Raw genomic sequence first — 18,531 nt, 5'->3', positions numbered from 1 at the left:
TTACGCCAAGCTTTCCTTTTGCAACCAGGAATAAAAATAAATAGGCAGTGTTATATCACAGCGTGTATAAAGTGTCTAAAACTTAAATTTACCCGGCATCAACTCGCAGCCATTTTTTTTTCTTCAGCTTAAAGCAATACAAGATCCAACATAAACGAACATGATGGAACCAAATCAATCGTTCGCGTTGTCCGCGGCTGGCATTTCTTTTTATTGTGTCAATTCGCCCTTTGGCATAAATGGAATAAAATAGTGCAGGATGGCTTCAATAATGAATGCCAGCAAAGATCGATGCTGGGGCAGTACAGCTCCCACCCGAATTCTCACCGCGGCCTCCTCGCCAGCTACAGCGCCGAGAAGGTACAGTACATCCGGTGGAATGAATGCACGCACTGAGCGCGTACGAAGAGATTGTGGTGTCTGTGTCCAAGCATAGAGTTTCTTAGTAGAACTAGAGGTGGCGGCGATACACTCCATCCACCATGACGAGACGCAGGAATGCCGGGAAGACGAGGTTTCTTACTTGGCTTGGTTATTGTGGGGCACAAAACGTGGATTAAGCCGTAAAAATACGACTCTTCTGGAGTCAAACCTCGAAGAAATGCTGTGAATGTTTCCACACCATCCTAACACCGGAATTTCACTTGCGTTAAATGTATTGAAAAAGTGAAAGACGCGGCATTGAAATAACTTAATATACTTTAGACACAACTTTACGGCGTGTTTTCTTCTCTCAAGTCACAGTTTAGACAGTAAAATACATGAATTACCATGTGATTTTCGCCTGCGACCACGAAATGATATATAACTGAATTTATTCTTTCATGCTGTTTCGATTTTATCAACCGAACGATGGCTGTGATGTGTAGTTGATGTTTAAGTCACGTGACGCGCGAAAAAACTGCAATATAAATGCTGAAACACAGTTTTAAATCACTACAGCCCTTAAACCAGCCTGCTACAACAGCTATAATTACAACAAACGACGTATCAACAGTTACATCGCTGTTCTTTTTTTGTGCCTCACGTGACGTAAACGCTACACGTTACAGACATCGTTTGGTAGATGAAAGCGCCACCCAAACAGCTTCAAGAAGAGATTCAAATATAAAACATTTAGTGGTCATAGGCAAATTACACAGGGTTCTCCGTGTATACTAATGTCTAGCACGTCGTTTAAGAAAAGAAAACACGCAAGAAAAAATTTGATGTCTATATTCCTTCAATCTGCGCACAGAGTTGAGCCTCGCGGCGCAACTACCAATTTCTAGGTACAATCCCCGTTTTAGGCCTAACACTAGCCAAGTCAAAACCGAAACCTCGACTTCCCGGCATTCCCGCGGTGGATGAAGTGCTTAAAAAACTCGCATAAATGGTGGCGCCAGCTTTTCCTCTAGGTAATATTTGGAAACTCTGCGTCCAAGCAACAGTGGAAACGAATACAATGCAGGCGCTACGCCACGTGCTGCGCTGACAGTCAGCGATATGGAGAGGTTTTCCAGAAACAAGCTTGGGTGCTGTCAAGCGCGAGAAAGACTAAAGGTCGCGAGCAAATTCAAGCTTATATTAAAATTCCTTTTTGGGCAGCTGTCTCTAATCCTCTTCGCCCCTCCAGCAACTAGACACGAAATGTACCGCCTTATTACCCTCTGGGAAAGTAAATTCCCTATTCTGTCCGCATTTCATAGCCGCTACGAAAAGAGGAAGCCCGCCGGACATCCGGATTCGGATGTCCACTTCCGGGTCTGCTCTGTCTTTCCTTCGGATTTTCGGATTTGTCTCCGAATGCGCGGATTTTAGTCGGACAATGTGTGCCGTTTAGGGGGTTCCGCATTATTAAAGGAGAAAAAAAAAGCCAACATGTAACCGAAATTTCGTGTCTGTTCTCCTTTAACAGTGTGCAGTAGGAAAACAAGCCAACCAGTTTATATATTTTAGCAGCGTGAAAAAACCTGAACAAGAGCCAGAGACGTAACAAAGCTCGGCCAGCTTCCTGTTCTTCAGTCAACTTGTTCCTGTTTTATGGAAAACCTAAAGACCTAAACACACGGAAACAATGTCATAAAACTACTTCATCATGCTGGCGACTCTTAGTAGGCAATGCGAAAGAAATAGATGAATTTCTCAAATATGAATCGAACCATGAAGAAAAGCAAAAACATAAAGCAAAAAATTGCTAAAACACCTACGTTTACATGTCGCGCCCTTATAAACGGTACTCAGATTTCTTACCCTTGCGTTTGCTTTAATCTGTTATGTCATAAGACATTATCTATCTACGCTAATTATCTGAGCGTATAATCTGATACAAAAAGTTAATCAGTCAAATCAGGCAAATGGTTTAGGAAGACGGTTAAGGGCGTTAACGTTTTGCCGCTGACTGCCCAACACGCGTACGAGGTGTCATGTTGGCTTGACACTACATAACCACCCTGTTTGTAGCCAGCGGATGCCTGGCGTCTTCCCATGCCGGGTCCTGTACTTGTGGAGGGAGTTCAGGCCGTGCCGGTGCAGGACTCTTCGCACGGGTGGTACCAACCGCTGCACATTGTGTCGCAGGTACGCTGTCGGATGTCGACTGAAGCCGCGAACGCTACTTTTATTGGGAATTAAGGCAGATGCGTGACCGTCTTCGGTTGCGTTATCTAAGCTTAACTGAGCCTTACGCGATGCCTCTCACTGATTTGGAAGGTAGAGGATAGCGTAGGAAGTGCTGCTTGCTGCGTCCTACAGGCAGAAGAACGAAGAAAGAAGGTCAACGGGCGTTCACGGTTTGTGACACGAATTTCATCATCACCTGTATATGTAAGGAAGAAGCGGAATAGGAAATTTTGGCTCATTACACATGTTAATGCCATGTGTGGGTCATTAACCATTTTCTTGGTGCTCTTCGGCTACAGCTGCCCTTGCGCTGTAAAAATCCACCATTATTAGTAAGAATAAATGTGACAGCATAGTGTGCACGATGTTAGTTTTCCAGATTAAGTAATTGTAGTACTGACATAGGGACATAGTGTAGATAAGAAAAAAAACAAGTCTCTCCCGTACCATTAATGTACCGCAGGATGTAATCCAAATTGCAAACATAACAATATGACCCTTCGGCATGTAGAATTTTGCACCCAAAGGTGGAAATAAATGAGGGCTGACGTTAAATGGCCGATTTATGAACGGTTCGCGTGGCTGAATATGAGCCATGTGACTTAACTGTGGGATGACACCATTGCATGCGGACGACGACCACGAGATCTCGGTCGCGGTCTCGCCGTAACGGCTAACGTTCGAACGAATTTCCATGTTCACCAAACATCGTCAGTAGTGCTGTCTAATGCTAGGGAGTTTATTGAGCTCGTTCGACCACGTGAGTCACTCGAACGTATGGCTGCAAGCAATCATGTGAAAAAATTCAGTCAGAATATTACAGGATAAGTTCACTCTCTTTCAATGACATTCCAGTATAACAGGAGCATTGGCTGTGAATACTATTACTGTTGTGACAATCTTGCCATCACTTGTATAGGCTGGCTCGTTAAGCTGAAGGAGCAATACATTCCTTCTTCAGCGAAGAGCCTCGACGCATGCGCCAGAAATGTGGGACACGCTCGCCGTTTGAGCCTATACACACAGAGTTGGTCATAAGTTTCCAGGCCGCAGGGCCAGCTTTTCAGGAATATACGGTTGGGCGCTTATCGCTTCTATGAAGCTACCAATGTCTTCAGGGGTAACAGTGAAACACCTCCTCATTTTCCAGAGATTTTGAGTTTCGGGGCTTCACCATTCTGTTAAAGCCCCACTACACAACTCAAAAGCAAACCATTTTGCTTTGGGACTCTTTACCAATCAGGTACTTAATTTCACCAGGCAAAGTTAGAGAGTATACAATTTTTTTTCATTTCGCCGGCCAGTCTCAGGGCAGCGACAGTGGTTCCCAGCAGCCCCTGATTCCGGTAGTGCTGGCGCCGGCGGAGCAAGAGCTTCTCTCCGGGGCCATGGGCGGAGGCTACCCTGGAGGCGCCGACATGTTCTTCGACTTCTCGTGGGACGCCCCCGAAGATGGAGCTCGCCGTAGCGGCGGGTCGGTCAAGCGCGCATACCAAAGCGTCGTCACTGGAGCGGAGGAGGGCCAGTTCTCGTGGTCCTCGGACGAGCTTCGCGCTGGCAGGGCGCCCAGTATGAGCCAGGAGGCCCGAGCGTCCGAAGCCGACGCGTAAGTGATAAGAGCCCATTGCTGCACTCTAAGCAAGAATACGCCTATTTGGGAGTACAATGAGAGTAATATGTCCTCTAAAGCGCACTCCCCTTAGGGAGTGCGCAAGTGATAGCTTACTTCCTTTTTACACCTTTCTCTTTAGAGCGTAATGTACCGTCGGGAGCACAAGTTATGCATATCACGTAAAATTCTTTAGGCTGCATTGCCTCGCCATTGTCTGGCGGTGCCCGCTGTGGAAACAGGCGCTGCATTGATCAAAATAGCTAGTACAGGCTGCAGCAGTGATAAGGAAAGGGTACTGCTGGTGGTCACTTAGGGAAAGCAAGCGCGTGTGTTATTCCAAGCTCTTCGACTTCATTATTAAACTTGATTTCTTCACAATTCTAAGTGCTGAAGTGAAGAGGAGAGTGCTCGATCAGGAAATTATTGAGGACCCAAATGCGTTCCTTTACTCGCGCGATGTCTAGAAAAGACAGGCTACCACGGCGCCTGTTTGACAGGAGTGCGTTTAGAACTGCAAGAAAATCTTACCGTTGTGATCACCCGCGGGTGGCGCGAGAGCTACGGGAATACTGGTTTTCTCTGCCACATTTCGCGGCCGCAACTGTGAGCCAGACTTCGTAAACTTAGGCCTATAGGTGTAAGTACGATATAAGGGTGCGCTGCTAGACATGAAATAGTCACGGTCTGCAAGCGTGGAAGCTCCTGATTTCCAACGCTTTGAGCTCAGAAAGGCGAAAAGCGTCTCTCAGCAAGACTAGCAGAACAAAAGTTGCTCTAACGTTTTTGTTGCAATGCATCACGGATCACAACTTTCAAATTGACACATTTTGTATACTTCCAGGGATTTCTGATATCTACAAATGCATGGTTTCGCCGCCTCTACATAGATTGACCCCAAAAAATTCTTAGCTCATGTTTTCGAAACCTGCGTGCTTATTTTCTCCTCTATGACTTAGTAAGAACGGCATGGAATTTTTATTACGCCGTCTTTTGTGATTACATTTTTGCTCCTCTTCCATTCACAGCTTAAGGCCAGTTATGGTGAAAAGATACAACACACACGTGCATACTACTACCATGATGGTCATCATGACCTCTCCACAGTGTACATTGTGCCAGTTTAACTACCCCAACAAAAACAGAAGCCGTGCTACGCTCAACTTGCAGTGGTTATAAACACGAAGGCAACCAAGCAAGGGCTAAGGTTACATTTTTGGGCAACAGGCAAAACTCTGTGCACTTTTCTATCGTCTATTTATTCTTACTTTCCTCCTTGCCAGCGTGTGTATTCCCGCCTGACAAGCGCTCTCATGTGTTTCTCTGCAGTGAGTCCGAAGCCGAAATCGAGGAGGTAGGGTAAGTAAACACCTGTCGACCCGTGCTCTGCAGTTTTACTAATAAGCGTACCGATTGAGTACGAAAATGAAATTCACTGTTCGCGTTCACTTGCTCCTACTGAATTGCGCAAACAAGTAGAGACGGTTTGGTTAACTTGTAAATTTCTGCCATACCTTGCTCCTCCGCTGCACTGGAGCTGTTTGTGCTCCAGTAATTTCCCGCTCGACATCCTTTGTGACGTACTGTTTTGTGTATTAATCTTGTCTGCACTCTCATGAGAGCGTCCGCTATGTAAATGTCTTGTGTATTAGACAAGCCTCTGCCGGCGGCGCATATTTCAAGGGACAATTCTAGCGCATTTCTGCGTGCACTCAATTCTGCAAAGCAAGGAGTTCGAAAACTTGAGAGCGTTCCGAGCGAAATGTTTTAAACAGTGTCCCACACTTGATTTTTCATGGTCAGTTGGCGGAGCGCAATACTAAATGACGAACAACTTGGCGCCGTGAAAGCTGAGTGCAAGTCTAGCGTCCAATCCACGGACCAAAATGACTGAAACTCTACGAACACTGTTGAATGCTGAAAAATCTTTCAGTTGAAGAAACTCGACTATATATAGGTTTAGCGAGATCTGCACAGATAACAAAAAATAATGTTTACTGACCAATTCCGCCATAGAGTTTTTTTTTTCTCAACTTGTGGATGTGTCTCTGATGGATTTCATGAAAAGGATTCTAAAAAAACATTTTGTGGGAGTAGTGGTCAGCTTGCTCGATCATGAAAGTAGGGCCTCCAAGTTGGTCTTAAAGTTCCACATTAAGGTTTTGATTAGGGCTATTTAGCGGCGATGAGTTCACTAGCATTCCATACATTAAGGAAGCAGTATTTCTATAAGTCGTTCATCAGAGACTACTGGCCGAAATGCGGTTAGATGCTACATAAGATGTTTTTTCTCACATTACAGGTTACATATTTACGCGTACAATGCTACGTATCCGCCCTGTTGAAAAAAAAAAATTAAGCGTGTGGACGGTATTTGAAAGAGCAACACAACACGAGGACTGACTGTCAACTGACGTTTCGAGCAAAGCAAAATTAAGTTTATATACTAAAGGTTTTTCCACTCTTTCCGGCTGTTCACGAGGTGGTTCTATGGTAGTCGGCGATGTTTGTAAAAGATACCGTTTTGTGTCAAATAAATGAGCTGCAATCACGTGTTCTTAGAAATTCATGTTTGTTTGGTTACGAGCGCTTCAACTTATGCCTTTCTGTTAACTGTGCGTTTTAATTCGTCTCTACCATTTCTGTACAACTTGTTTGTTCGGGGGGGGGGGGGGGGGAGTGTTAGCATTATTGTGCAATGCGGAACTACATAATCAGGCGCGTCCTCTGTTCTTTTTGATTTTTGCTTATTTTATTAGCTCGTAATAAAATATCGGTATTGCTTTTAACAGTGAAGGCATGCTCGAAGCGGAGGATGAGCTCTCTGCGGCAGCGGCTGATGCCTCGTCTATGGCGCCTGTTGCTATGGAGACCAACATGCTGCGCTCTATGATATCCGAAGGCGACATGGACTACAGGGAGACCAACGCACTCGACTCCACGGCTGACGTGCGCCAGGTGAGAGCACCCACATTGCGCCATCTTTTGGAGCTTTGTGAAACGAATCGGCAGCACCTTTTCGCACGCAAGCACCAACGAAAGTGGTACATTCCTCACTTCATAGCCCTGTTAAAGCACAGGAATTCTGACAAGCGGTTTTAATTTGCACGGCTGCCATCAGGTGCCGCACTGTGTTGAACATCAAGAACTACTGGGTGAATTTGAAATTTTGAATGCTGGGTACACTCCACCGATTTTCTACAGCTGTAAAATCAGCTCGAACTATTTTATGCGTAAGATTTTTAGTGCGTATAGAGTAGGCCGTCTGTACCCACACGTTTGAGCAGCATCTCTTTTTGTACAAATATCCGCACTGAGTTACGGGATGTTCGCAAATGGCCAACAGGTTTCTCTAGTTGGGGGCGTCCATGGAACCTGGGCTGCACAAAGCGAATTAAATATAATCGCTGCTATCTCCGGTCCTCTCTTCGAAACGTTGGCTAGCTGAAGCTCCCTATGGACCCTTGTTAATTTTGTTTTGTCACGAACGCTATCTTCCTTCCTTCTCTCCACCAAGAATTTTTATCTGATTACTTCGGCATAACTTAAATTCATCTTGCCTGCAGGTTTTCTCACGACAATGTCTGTTCCCAACAGCAAAGTGTTTTTAGAAACGGTTCTAGCCCACTGCGTTAATAGAAATCGGCCGACAGGTTTTCAAGCAGAGGAGCTCACCAGCGTCTCTCTGAGCGAAGCCATACGGCGACAATGGAAAGTTACTTACATTTCTCGAAATCTTCACAGTCTTGCAATTACTTCCTTTGCGAATATCCTAAGAAAGCTCCGTTACATTCCGTTCTAGCCGTAAGGCTTCACTAAACTGAGCGCAAGTGAGTACTTCCTTTACTGCAAACACTTTTACTTGTATAAAGCGGGCGAAAATTACAATCAAATTTACTGAGGAAACCCAGAAGAAACTTGGGAAGGTTGTAACCGACACGAATCTGATACAAAATCAACATAAGAGGCAATCCAATATTTAAAAAACGGTGTGAACGGCTGATGCAGGATAGAAGGAGTAATTACAGGTTATCATAGTTTTCTGCTCGAGTGAGGAAGTGAAATTGCTCCCCAGATAACCATATGTGAACTCGAATTGAGCAGCAGAGGCAACATTGCGTTAAGGCACGATAGTGTTTGAAATAGTCAGGCGTGACTCTCTTATTCGGGTTTCTTAGAGAGTGTTTGACCAAAAAAGGGTATTCTGGGGATATGTAAACTAAGTTTCCTTTGACTTGGTCAGCATCTGGAAGAAACCATGGACTCAGCTTAGAACAGATAACTGTGCCGAAATTTGTTATCCCGTATTGGTTAAGAACGCATCCTGCATCCTCAAATACCCGAAAATGTTCATTTTGTTTTCTGAATATGATAGAAGAATTCTAAGCAGCCCTCCTCACTGTGCGCAGATTAAATTATCTTAAATAGCGCATTTTCTCGCTTTAACGAATTTCACGCATGCCTATTTAGCAAAAAAAGGGCCTCACTTTAAAGATGTTCTTAGTTAAAAAAGAAAACCTTCGTTTTATTATAGGTATTTTCTCATTATTTTACTGCTTACCTGCAGGCTGATGAAGAAGCTGAAGAAGCGGGAGAATACTTTGCTGAGGGTGGCGAATATGGTGAGATCGGTGAATATGGTGAAGTTTTCCAAGATGGTGAAGCCGCCGATGTAGTGCCCGTCGTTGTAAGTGAATCAGTAATAGTGCCTACGAATTTTAAAATACGGTAGACAATAAATCAAGGAAAATAGTTGGAAAGCTTGATGAAAGACAAAGTGAAATGTTTTAAATTTAGAAAAAAAAAAGCTGTAAACACTTCATGCAAGAACTGTATATTGAGGTCCAATATTTGGCCAAGCATACTGTAATTTGTGTCACAGGGATCTCGGCAAAAAATTAATATTAAATGATCGTCAGCATCATAATATTAAGCAAAATAAAAAGCTGGTGTAACATTCAGATGTCGCATATTTTCCTCTGAATCTTTTAAGTTATTCACGCTTGTTTTCAGAGTTTCCTTACTAAGACTACTTTGCGCTTACACACAGGTGCCCTCATAGGCTAGCTAACTTCGAAATGTCAGCCAAAATACGGGAAATGCGTCGGAAAGACTGGGTGTCACGTAAAGCATATTCATACAAAACTAATCCTTGACGCGAAATAGCCCCGGTCACGTATTTAAAGGCAAGGTCGACGTCCCCTGCTTCTGCTTGAGACGTTCCTCTTCTCATACGCTTGCGCTGTGATTACAGAGTCACATAAAAATGATTACTTATTGTGACTCAGAACTGGAAACGCTGCCTGGGGCTTTTTACGGCACCCAATGAGTTCCCAAATGTCGGAGGATCAGGAGGGCCCTGGCCCCCATTCCCTAGGATAGTATCGCTTCAGGGATCTCTAAACGCCTCACGTAATGGACCGAGTGAGAACCCTTGACTAGGAAGCCTTAGCCATATTTCTGCGTACTCCTCAGGCTGCCATGGCCGAAGAGGCCCGTCCGGTAGAGGAAGGAGAGAGCCCAACGTCGAGTGGAACTGACACCAAGGGTAGCCCGACACCTGTGGACGAGGGTGTGGAGGTGGATAAGGAAACAGGCATAATTATGATGGCGGCCCCGCCAGCACCGGAGCCACCACCACCACCACCCCCTCCACCTCCGGTCATGGAAGCAGCCTCCTCGCCGCCTATTGCCGAGTTGATCGATGAGAAACGGCTGCTGGCTGACAAGGAAGCCGAGCAGACGGACAAGGAGATGCGTGATCTCGAGCTGACCACCGTGGAACTCTACCCTGAGAGCAGACTGGTCATGCTGCTTGCTCTGCTCCTCCTCATCTGGATCCTCTTCCTCATCATCACTGCGGCAGTGAGGCACGACTTCAGGACTACTACCACGGAGGGCACGGCATCCAGCGATCGCACCGCAGAGACACCGCCGACAGCGACAGGAGAGAGCGGATCACCTATCTGCCCTACGAGTGGCACAGTGGGCACCTCAGTAACTCCGAATGGCTCAGCCACCACCACCACAACCGAGAATCCACTGATTGGTATCTTCATCTGCTCCACAGAGTACTGCAAAAGAGAGGGCGATTACCTCAACGACCTCATCTCTCAGTCATCCAAGAAGCCATGCGAAGACTTTTACGAGCACGTGTGCGAAGGCTGGAAGAAGTCCGCGTCCGGTCTACGCGACAACCAGCCTGGCGCAGCTGTCTCTACGGATACTTTGTTGCAGAAGGCTATGGAAGACCAGCTGCTGTATTACATCATGAACTCGACGCAGGCGGATGTGATGCCTGCGCGTGCCTTGTACGAGCGCTGCATAAACCGGGCCGAAGCGGACGCGGCCCTTCTTGAAGCAAAGGAGCTGTTCCGACGGTGGGGGTCTGAGTGGCCCCGCACCGGCACCGGTGGTACGTCCACGGATGTGTGGCTGTTCGCTGCCAAACTCTTGCGATTTTTGGGAGTGCCTTCGCTCGTGGGCGTCGAGATTGGCCTTGAACCGCGCAACTTGGACGAGACTATAATCGAGGTGGGTCCGCCTAAGGTCATCTTCTTCTCTAAGGACGTGTCCGAAGCGCGCGTAGTGGCTCTTTTCACCGACGCGGCGCAGTCCGCTGCCCAAGCGTTGAACCCTCAGGATGCCAACGTCCCGAAATCAACGGCCAATGACGTCTCAACCGCGCTGACGGCGCTCGCTCCCCTCCATCTGGACGACCTCGGAACATCACCTTTAGACTTCGAGGTTGACAGCCTCAGCTCCCTCGGCAAAGGTGTGCAGGTGTTCCTGGGCGCTGTCTTCGAAAACATCGCCGTTCTCGACGCGAGCAAGCGTATCATGATGCACCGGGGACGTCTGGCACGGCGAGATCTCGACGCAACCGTGGACAAGGTGGAAGCACGGGCCATGTTGAACTACCTGGGCTTGCTCGCTATAGTGGCGCTCTCACCATTTCTGCCTGAGAGCCTCGCGTCTCTCCGCGTGCTTCACTCTGTGCATTCTATCGGCCGTGCCCAGACTCCGACCAACGAACAGCTGTGCATGCGTGCCGCCAGCCAAGCGTTCCCAGCCAGCGTCGCCAAGGCGTCCGAGATTGTGCACAAGGATGTGAGGCGGTCTGTGTGGCTGTCGCAGCTGGAGACGCTCTTCTTGGACTTCGTCAACAACGTGACGTGGATGGACAATCTCACCTCGCTGCTGGTGAAGTACAAGTTGCGGCATCATCGCATGGCAAGATTTTTTCCGGCCTGGCCCCTGGAGGATTGTAAGCCAGCCGAAGTTAGCGGGAAAGCCAAGGGTTTGGGCGCCTTTCTAGACGCAGTAAGCTACCGTCAACTGCAAGAACTTCAGCAGGTAGGCTTTAATTTTCAGCACACTTACAGTATAAGGAGGATGCACTTATGAATTCGATTTAGAGTCAGCGAGAACACTCCCTCTCTGGGATGGATGTTAACGGGAATTGGAGGGCAGCGGAACAGGTCAACAGGACAGTTGAGCTGTTTTTCGTCTTTGCTGCTGGAGCAGGACAAATCTTTCTTGAACTGAAAATCTCTGAAAAATATCTATATTTTCTTTTGTAACTGTATGGCCGCTCTAAGGTCGATGGTAATCGGTAATGACACCTTAGCAGCCGCACGAAGCGGCCTTTAACCAACGTCGTAATCGGCAATCTACGCTTTATAGAACGTTCCATTGCATTCACTTACCCTATAGATTACAAAATAGAAAAGACTCAGCGACCGCTGATTTCTTTTCGTCCTTTTAAGAATTGCGCATTGATGCGCGTGTTTTAATCGTTCGCATGGACGCGCTATGTCAATACTGCGCAGTCGAGCTCGACTCGCGTCTCTCTGGAGATAAACTTGTAGTGCTGGACAATATCGTCCAGCAAAAGTTGAAGCGCCCACCAGAAATTACGCTGTGCAAGCCGCATGACCAATCCTACTGTGTACTTCCTTATCTTACTTGGCACGCAGTACGGCAGGAAGCCTTTCAAGCCGAGCACGGGCTCTCCTCTGGCCGTGTGGGCACGGTACCGGCTCTGCCTGCAGCTGTTGCAGATACCGGTGGGCCTGGTCAACGGCTCGGTGCCCACTAACGGCACCGTCTTCGCGCTGCACCTGTCCCGCTTCGCCGTGCGCCTATACGCCGGGTTGGCTCAGTTGCTGTACGAGGGCACCCTTTACGAATTGGAGATACCGCTGTACTTCACCGAGGACGCGGAGCGAACGTTGGACCAGCTGATCGACTGCCTGCTTTCAGACGCGAGGAGCCTATTTCCGAGCGGCCTCGAAGCGGACCGTGTGCGGAACGCTCTGCTTGAGCAGGTGAGCTTTCTTTGTTGAAAAAAAAAATGGTTTTGAGGAAACGAAACGGCCCAGTAGCTGTCTTACTTCTTGGCGTACAGCCATGTGGGGAGTGGCGAAAGATGGACTGAGAGAAGGAATATAGAAAGGGTCACAGTAGGGAATGTTTTTAGATCCCTTCGGAATAATTTTGGCCATTTTGGGTTCTTGCTCATGCATTGAACTCGGCTTCAGCAGCCACGTTTTAAAGTAGGCGAAACGCAAAATATACCCGTGTGATAGGCGATGTGGGGATTTAAAAATTTCCAGGTGGTTGAAAATTGTCCACTCCTCTCAACTAAAGCGCCTGCTTTTTTCTTCTTTAACTTCCGCCTTCCTCCCTTCTTTCAAGGCTCGGTTGATGTGTCCATCGAGGAGTGAGACAGTTATTGGGCCTTTCATTCCCTCAAAAACCAATTTTTTTTGTAGTGCAGGGCTGAGTAATTTTTTAACTACGTGGGGCTCTTCAACGGGCACTGACGTCGCACAGCACACTTGCGCCGTTTGAAATTCGCTTTCCATGAAACGCGGCCGCGGCGGCCGCGATTTTATCCCGCGTCTTCTTACACAGCAGCAGAGTTCTGTAAGCACTGAATCACTGGCGCTGGCACTTAAGAACGATGAGAAAAATACCCCTCAAAGCAGGCCCTCCAGACAAGGGTGCCGAGCTATTTTCATGACACTAACCCCACGTACCACAAGTAGGTATTATCATGGCATCGTGGCGAAATGCCTTGTACCTGCTAGTGCGACATCGTTGGTTGCTAGTAGACTGTGGCCTTTTACGCAGTGTAACGGCGGCTGCACACTGACAACATATTGAAGTGTTCCTTCTATGTGGTAGACGGAAAATTAAGGTAGCCTTGTTCATTCAAATGCAATTTACAAAGACTATAAGCATTTTTTAAATGAAACTTAATGAGGGGAATTATCTGCACCGACACTGGCGTGGTAGTACCTCGTAATAATTAAAAAAAAACTTTGACTACCTGGTTACTACCGTGTGATGTGAGATTATCTGAGAGGTGCTCGCGATGGCGAATGCGCCGTTCGCCGCGCCGCACGCTGTCTGCAGAAGCGCTAACAGCGCCAACGTTATTTCGCGCCGGTGCTCACCGAGGCTGCCACTTCCATCTGCTTCTTGTTTGTCTGTAGTATTACACCAATAGCGCCCACTCCTCAGAACCGATAAACGTGCTCTTTAACAGCTACCGCTGCAAAACACTCAAATTCTCCTTGTTCCCAAGGGCAACACCGCCAACGTGGGCCTGATGAACCATGCATGAAAATGAGAGAGAGAGAGAGAGACAGAGAGAGAGAGTATGGTTATTGGCAATCACAAAGTGAACAAGAGAGGGGAACTCAGGGTGTTTGTAAAGAAAAACACCTTGAAACTTTACCCCCGCTTGTTCACTTTGAAGATCATAAAAGAAAATGTGAGATCTGTGGTCATGAGGTCTACGGGAATTCGAGTGAGGGTGAGCTGAATGAACCTTAGATTGTGTGTGTTAAATCTGTATTGCTTTTGCTTCGTCATCGCGGCGAAGAGCAGGAAGTCGAGCTATTAGTCGTAAAACAGCTACGTGTTACCGTGTCACACATGTGGGAGCAGAAGCGCAGTTCGTGCTCTGCACCCCGACCTTTTCTCGCTCTTTGTTGCACATATTCAGCCATCGACCAGACTAGAAGAAAGTTAATTGCTTTCTTTTTTGTCCACGCAGGGATGCGTAATGAGAACGTATTGCAGAATTTTCTCCATACTACAGTACAGCCACCTGTAAATAATTGATGTTTTTTTTTATAGATGCGCTCATACATGGTTAGTCCCATGCGTTTAGGGCGAACTGACTCCGATCCTTTGGTCGTCATAGGTGTCAACACACATGACTCAACATAAGCAGAGGTGAAGCATAAGAGAGGTGAAGATTGTTGGAAAGTGTTGAGGAAATGAGTAACCAGTGCAGGTTGATAAATTCCGCGCTAAAAGAAAAAACTTCGAGTGTGGCTTTGGCATTGATGTCCTACCATTTGGGCGTCCTATAGCCAGGAAAGATTCATATATAACTGCGGAGATGGAAACTTGAAAACACGGGCTACTATTAATTTTGATCTGCTTCCTCGTTAAGGCTGAACCTCTATATAGCTGCTTTAAACTTAGACCGCAAGGAACCTCCTGAATATAGCGTGCTTCGGAAAAGGGAGTGCGATCTGCAAAGTGTGCCCGTCCGCCGGCCTCCTCGATTTTGATTAACGACCGATCGGCTTGGAAATTAGTGAGGAACTGAAAAAAGAAAGAAGGAAGATCGCGAAGGACAGGTGGCATATAGAAGACCACAGATGGCAGCGGCTTTCTTCAAGCTCTGTTACTTAATACCATTGTAAGTCCTCTCGTTCGTCTCATGCGTACCCCTTCTATAAAACAGTTGCTTGTTGAGCGGAATAGAGATTCAGAACTAATGCAAATGTAGAGCGGGATTTCCGCTCTACATTTCTCTCCATCCCTTCATTTCTTCTTGGATAATATTTCTGGAAGCTTTATTGGCTGATGCAGTAGATGAAAAAATTTTGTAATTCAGAGCCCGGCAAGCCTGCTCGAGAAATAAAATTCTTGCATGACGTGCGGCGGAGCAAGATTTAATTAATGATACATAAGGCAAATGCTCAGGACGATTCCTTTTTCTTTTCTTTTTTCAGTAGGGTGTGGCAACCGACACATAGGTTACCGGACGTATCTGTGCAGTTATATCCTAAAGGATATCTTTGAGCACTTAGCCTACCTTCATGTTGCTTTCAAGGCTGTGTTAACGCAGAGAAAGGAATTATCGCATTGCTTAGCACTCTTATGGAAACATTTTTATGCCTAACCAAGCCGCTGCCTTCGGCTCAGCCGATCCGCGACCCGAAGAACCGACAGCTTAAGGAGCAGAGACTGGCTTATTTCCGTTTTTTAACGAAAACAGAACTACAGCAACCTTACGGTTAGAAGAACACAACGCGGGGTACCGGGCGAGCATTAGAAGGGCGTAGGGAGCCCAGAAGGTTAGCGCAGCAATGAAAGCTCAGCAAACAACGCTGTACAACCTCAAAACAAAAAAAATCGCCTTATGCGTTGGTAATGCGGTAGGATTAGCAGCTGCTGATTCCTTTAGCAGAAGCTATGTTACTTGCGGTTTGGTGGTGTTACTGCGCTCCAGCCGAGGGGGATTATCCGCTGTGGTGACATCTTTTCTCTTTGGCCAATGGGAACTGTCCGGTCTGTTCATATCACTTTTCTCTGGCCAATGGGAGAATTTTATGACATACGACACATCTTGGCCTTATGAGGCTTATAATGCCTTCGCATTTAAAAACCCCTAGCCTACTCCCCGCTCCCTCCTTATCACGAAGCCCTGTGTTCGAGCTGTGAGGGTGTAAGGCCCTCACCCAAGGGCCCTTGATGTATCTATAATAAATAAATAAAACTACTGAGCATTGCTTCGACGGCTCTGATCTGTGGGCATGCTCAGTGCAGCACGTATGCCGTTCTGTCAGGAGTTTTAAAGTCCGGCCTACACCACGTGGTGCAGTGAAAGGCCTGGTGACTTATAAACGTAATGGTCTGAGCACTGCTAGCATTAACGACGTCCTGCTAGAAGACTTGAAGAAAACAAAAAAATATCCAGTTCTAGATTGCTATCAAAAACTATGAACAACAGGGCATTCTCGGTACCAGACAAAAGCGAGAGCTAACAGTTCTCTACGCTGAAAAAAGCAACTCGAGCCACCCCGGATTTTGAAACTTTTTGTTGAATAACCCGATTGGTTCCAGTATTTAAACTCTAAACATCGCACTCTATATCTACTCTGCCCCCTTCCTCTCAACTGAATAAATGAAAATAGAATTCAATAACGAATAATTGCAAAATTTAAAGTAAAAAAATAAATATAAAGATAAATTAAAATCTTAAGATACAAATAAAACCGAAAAGGAAGGTCCCATGCCTGCATATTATTCTCTTACGCTGAAATGCTCTAATGTTCTCCGGTCTTACCGAGACATGGCCTGTTCCTGCACTACTGCCGCCTATTTGCCTCATTCATCAACATCATTATAGCGAGGTGGGATTAAGCAACTAAAAAACCTCAGTGGTGACCTAGTGGTTTGAGCATCGGCCTCGCATTTGGCAGGTGCGGTGTTCGATCCCCAGTGCCGCCGGGTACCCACCGGTGGTACAATGGATACAAGCTTTCTGTTGCCTGGTGCTCGGCTTATTTGGGGTGAAGTGCTTGGGAAATGGGTCTCTGACGCCACCTTGTGCAATGAAAAACTACCTTGCACCATGACAATGTTTGGCCAAAGCTGCCCTTGCGCCATAAAAATTCATCATGATCTTTAACTGACTAAATGACATTGAAATTCGCAGCGTCATTGCTGGTCACCTTGTAAACTTCCTTTCTTTTTATCAATATGTTCTCTGGCCCTACTCGAAGGTCCTGGCTCTGCAACTGGGCTTCATGGCCTTCCGGCAGCTGCTGGGCCTTCGGCGCATCTGGCGCCACGACTTCCAGCTGCTGACGCTGCCCAACGTCACCTCGGACCAGCTCTTCTTCATCTACTACGCGCTCGACCACTGCGAGCTGAGCGACGCCGTTTACGTGTCGCACCAGTTCGAGGCACAGCGCCTCCTGCCGGCGGCTGTGCGCGTCAACGCGGCGCTACGCCAGTCTGAGCGGTTCGCGCATACCTTCAGCTGCGAGCCCGGCTCGAAGATGGCGGCCCGGGAGCGCTGCCGGCTCTTCCGCTAGGGGCGGGACGGGCTCAAGGGCCCGAGGGCCGGGCTAACCGCGCATCTGGTGCACACCTCTGTCTTGAATGTCTGCGAATTCCCGAACATGCTGGACGCACTATCCATTAGGACTTTTGCTTTCTATACATAGAATATTTATTCACACGTTTGTTTAATGATTTGACCCCCCCGTCATGAGTGGTTATCAATTGGGATCCATTAGGTATTTTCGTTTTTGCACGGAGAATTAAGAGACTAACGTGTGTAATCTGTTTCTGCATAATTATCCTGCTCACTACTGTCATATGACCATCATTAGGCTTTGCAACGTAATGCCCACTAGTTGTCAACGAGCGGAAAACAAACAGGAAATATAATGACCACACACAGAAAACAAAGAGAAAGTTGTCATTACTCACGTGACAAATTAGTAGAAGTTTTTGCGCAAAATCTCGAGCAGGCTCACGAAGTGCACGAGACAGCGCGGGGAACGGTAGAAAACGTATTCGTATTTTTCCCTGGCTGAACTCGCGTCATGGTACGCAATCAGTTTTACTCGATCTGTTGAGTAATGACGACAGTCAGTTTTTGCTAGTAATATACTTAAATTTCAGTGACAGAACTTAGTAGGGAAACTTCTGGGTACGGTGTACACGCAGGACATGTTTGTTTTGATATTGGAACGGCGCTGACCGTGTCAACTGCACGGGGAGGATCTGACATTAGTATCTCTGCTCATATATGGCCTCTGTACTCTTGGTTCTTGTTTCAGCGCCACAAGTTCAACTCATTATTTTGTTATGCGCAAGAGTGCTCAGAACCTGGACTGATAAGTCTCGACTTGCCCATGGACTTACGAGCTTTCCCAGCGTAACGCGTTGTGCACACCCTTACAGAATTCTGTGTTCGTTGACGAATCTTTAAATTTGTTTGGCGAGTGGTGTGCGAAAAAAACAGGCACTGTATAAGAAAGATGCTGGTCTAGTGGCATGCAACAAAGTGCTCCGTTGTAGTTAAGATTCTTTTTAATAAGCGCCAAAATGAACCTGGGTCAAATGGAACAAGTGGTCGTGATTTGATCTTGCGGGCCTCTAGTTGGTTGAATTATTTTCTGCGCAGGCAAGTATAACGTCTACTAACTGGGAACCTTGCATTTCTGTCTGTCCCTAGAATTCTTAGCGTGCGCCCTAACTTTGTGCTTTGAGTA

At 46.8% G+C, this 18,531-nt stretch overlaps 1 protein-coding gene across 1 annotated transcript in view; it reads left to right on the top strand.

Annotated features, from left to right (window-relative positions):
- The window catches only part of LOC144097796 (uncharacterized), a 28,724-nt gene extending 10,446 nt beyond the window's left edge, over window positions 1-18,278 (top strand). The window contains exons 3-10 of the mRNA XM_077630426.1: window positions 2,443-2,559; window positions 3,906-4,207; window positions 5,540-5,569; window positions 7,003-7,168; window positions 8,778-8,897; window positions 9,686-11,566; window positions 12,190-12,540; window positions 17,029-18,278. Of these exons, the coding sequence (XP_077486552.1) occupies window positions 2,443-2,559; window positions 3,906-4,207; window positions 5,540-5,569; window positions 7,003-7,168; window positions 8,778-8,897; window positions 9,686-11,566; window positions 12,190-12,540; window positions 17,029-17,343 (3,282 nt within the window). The 3' untranslated portion in view covers window positions 17,344-18,278. The remainder of the gene's footprint in view (window positions 1-2,442; window positions 2,560-3,905; window positions 4,208-5,539; window positions 5,570-7,002; window positions 7,169-8,777; window positions 8,898-9,685; window positions 11,567-12,189; window positions 12,541-17,028) is intronic.
- Window positions 18,279-18,531: the final 253 nt, after the last annotated feature.

The sequence above is a fragment of the Amblyomma americanum genome, chromosome 7, assembly GCF_052857255.1.
Source record: "Amblyomma americanum isolate KBUSLIRL-KWMA chromosome 7, ASM5285725v1, whole genome shotgun sequence".
Lineage (NCBI taxonomy): Eukaryota > Metazoa > Arthropoda > Arachnida > Ixodida > Ixodidae > Amblyomma > Amblyomma americanum.
Note: the sequence above shows the minus strand (reverse complement) of the source record. Positions and strands in the feature narration are given on the sequence as shown.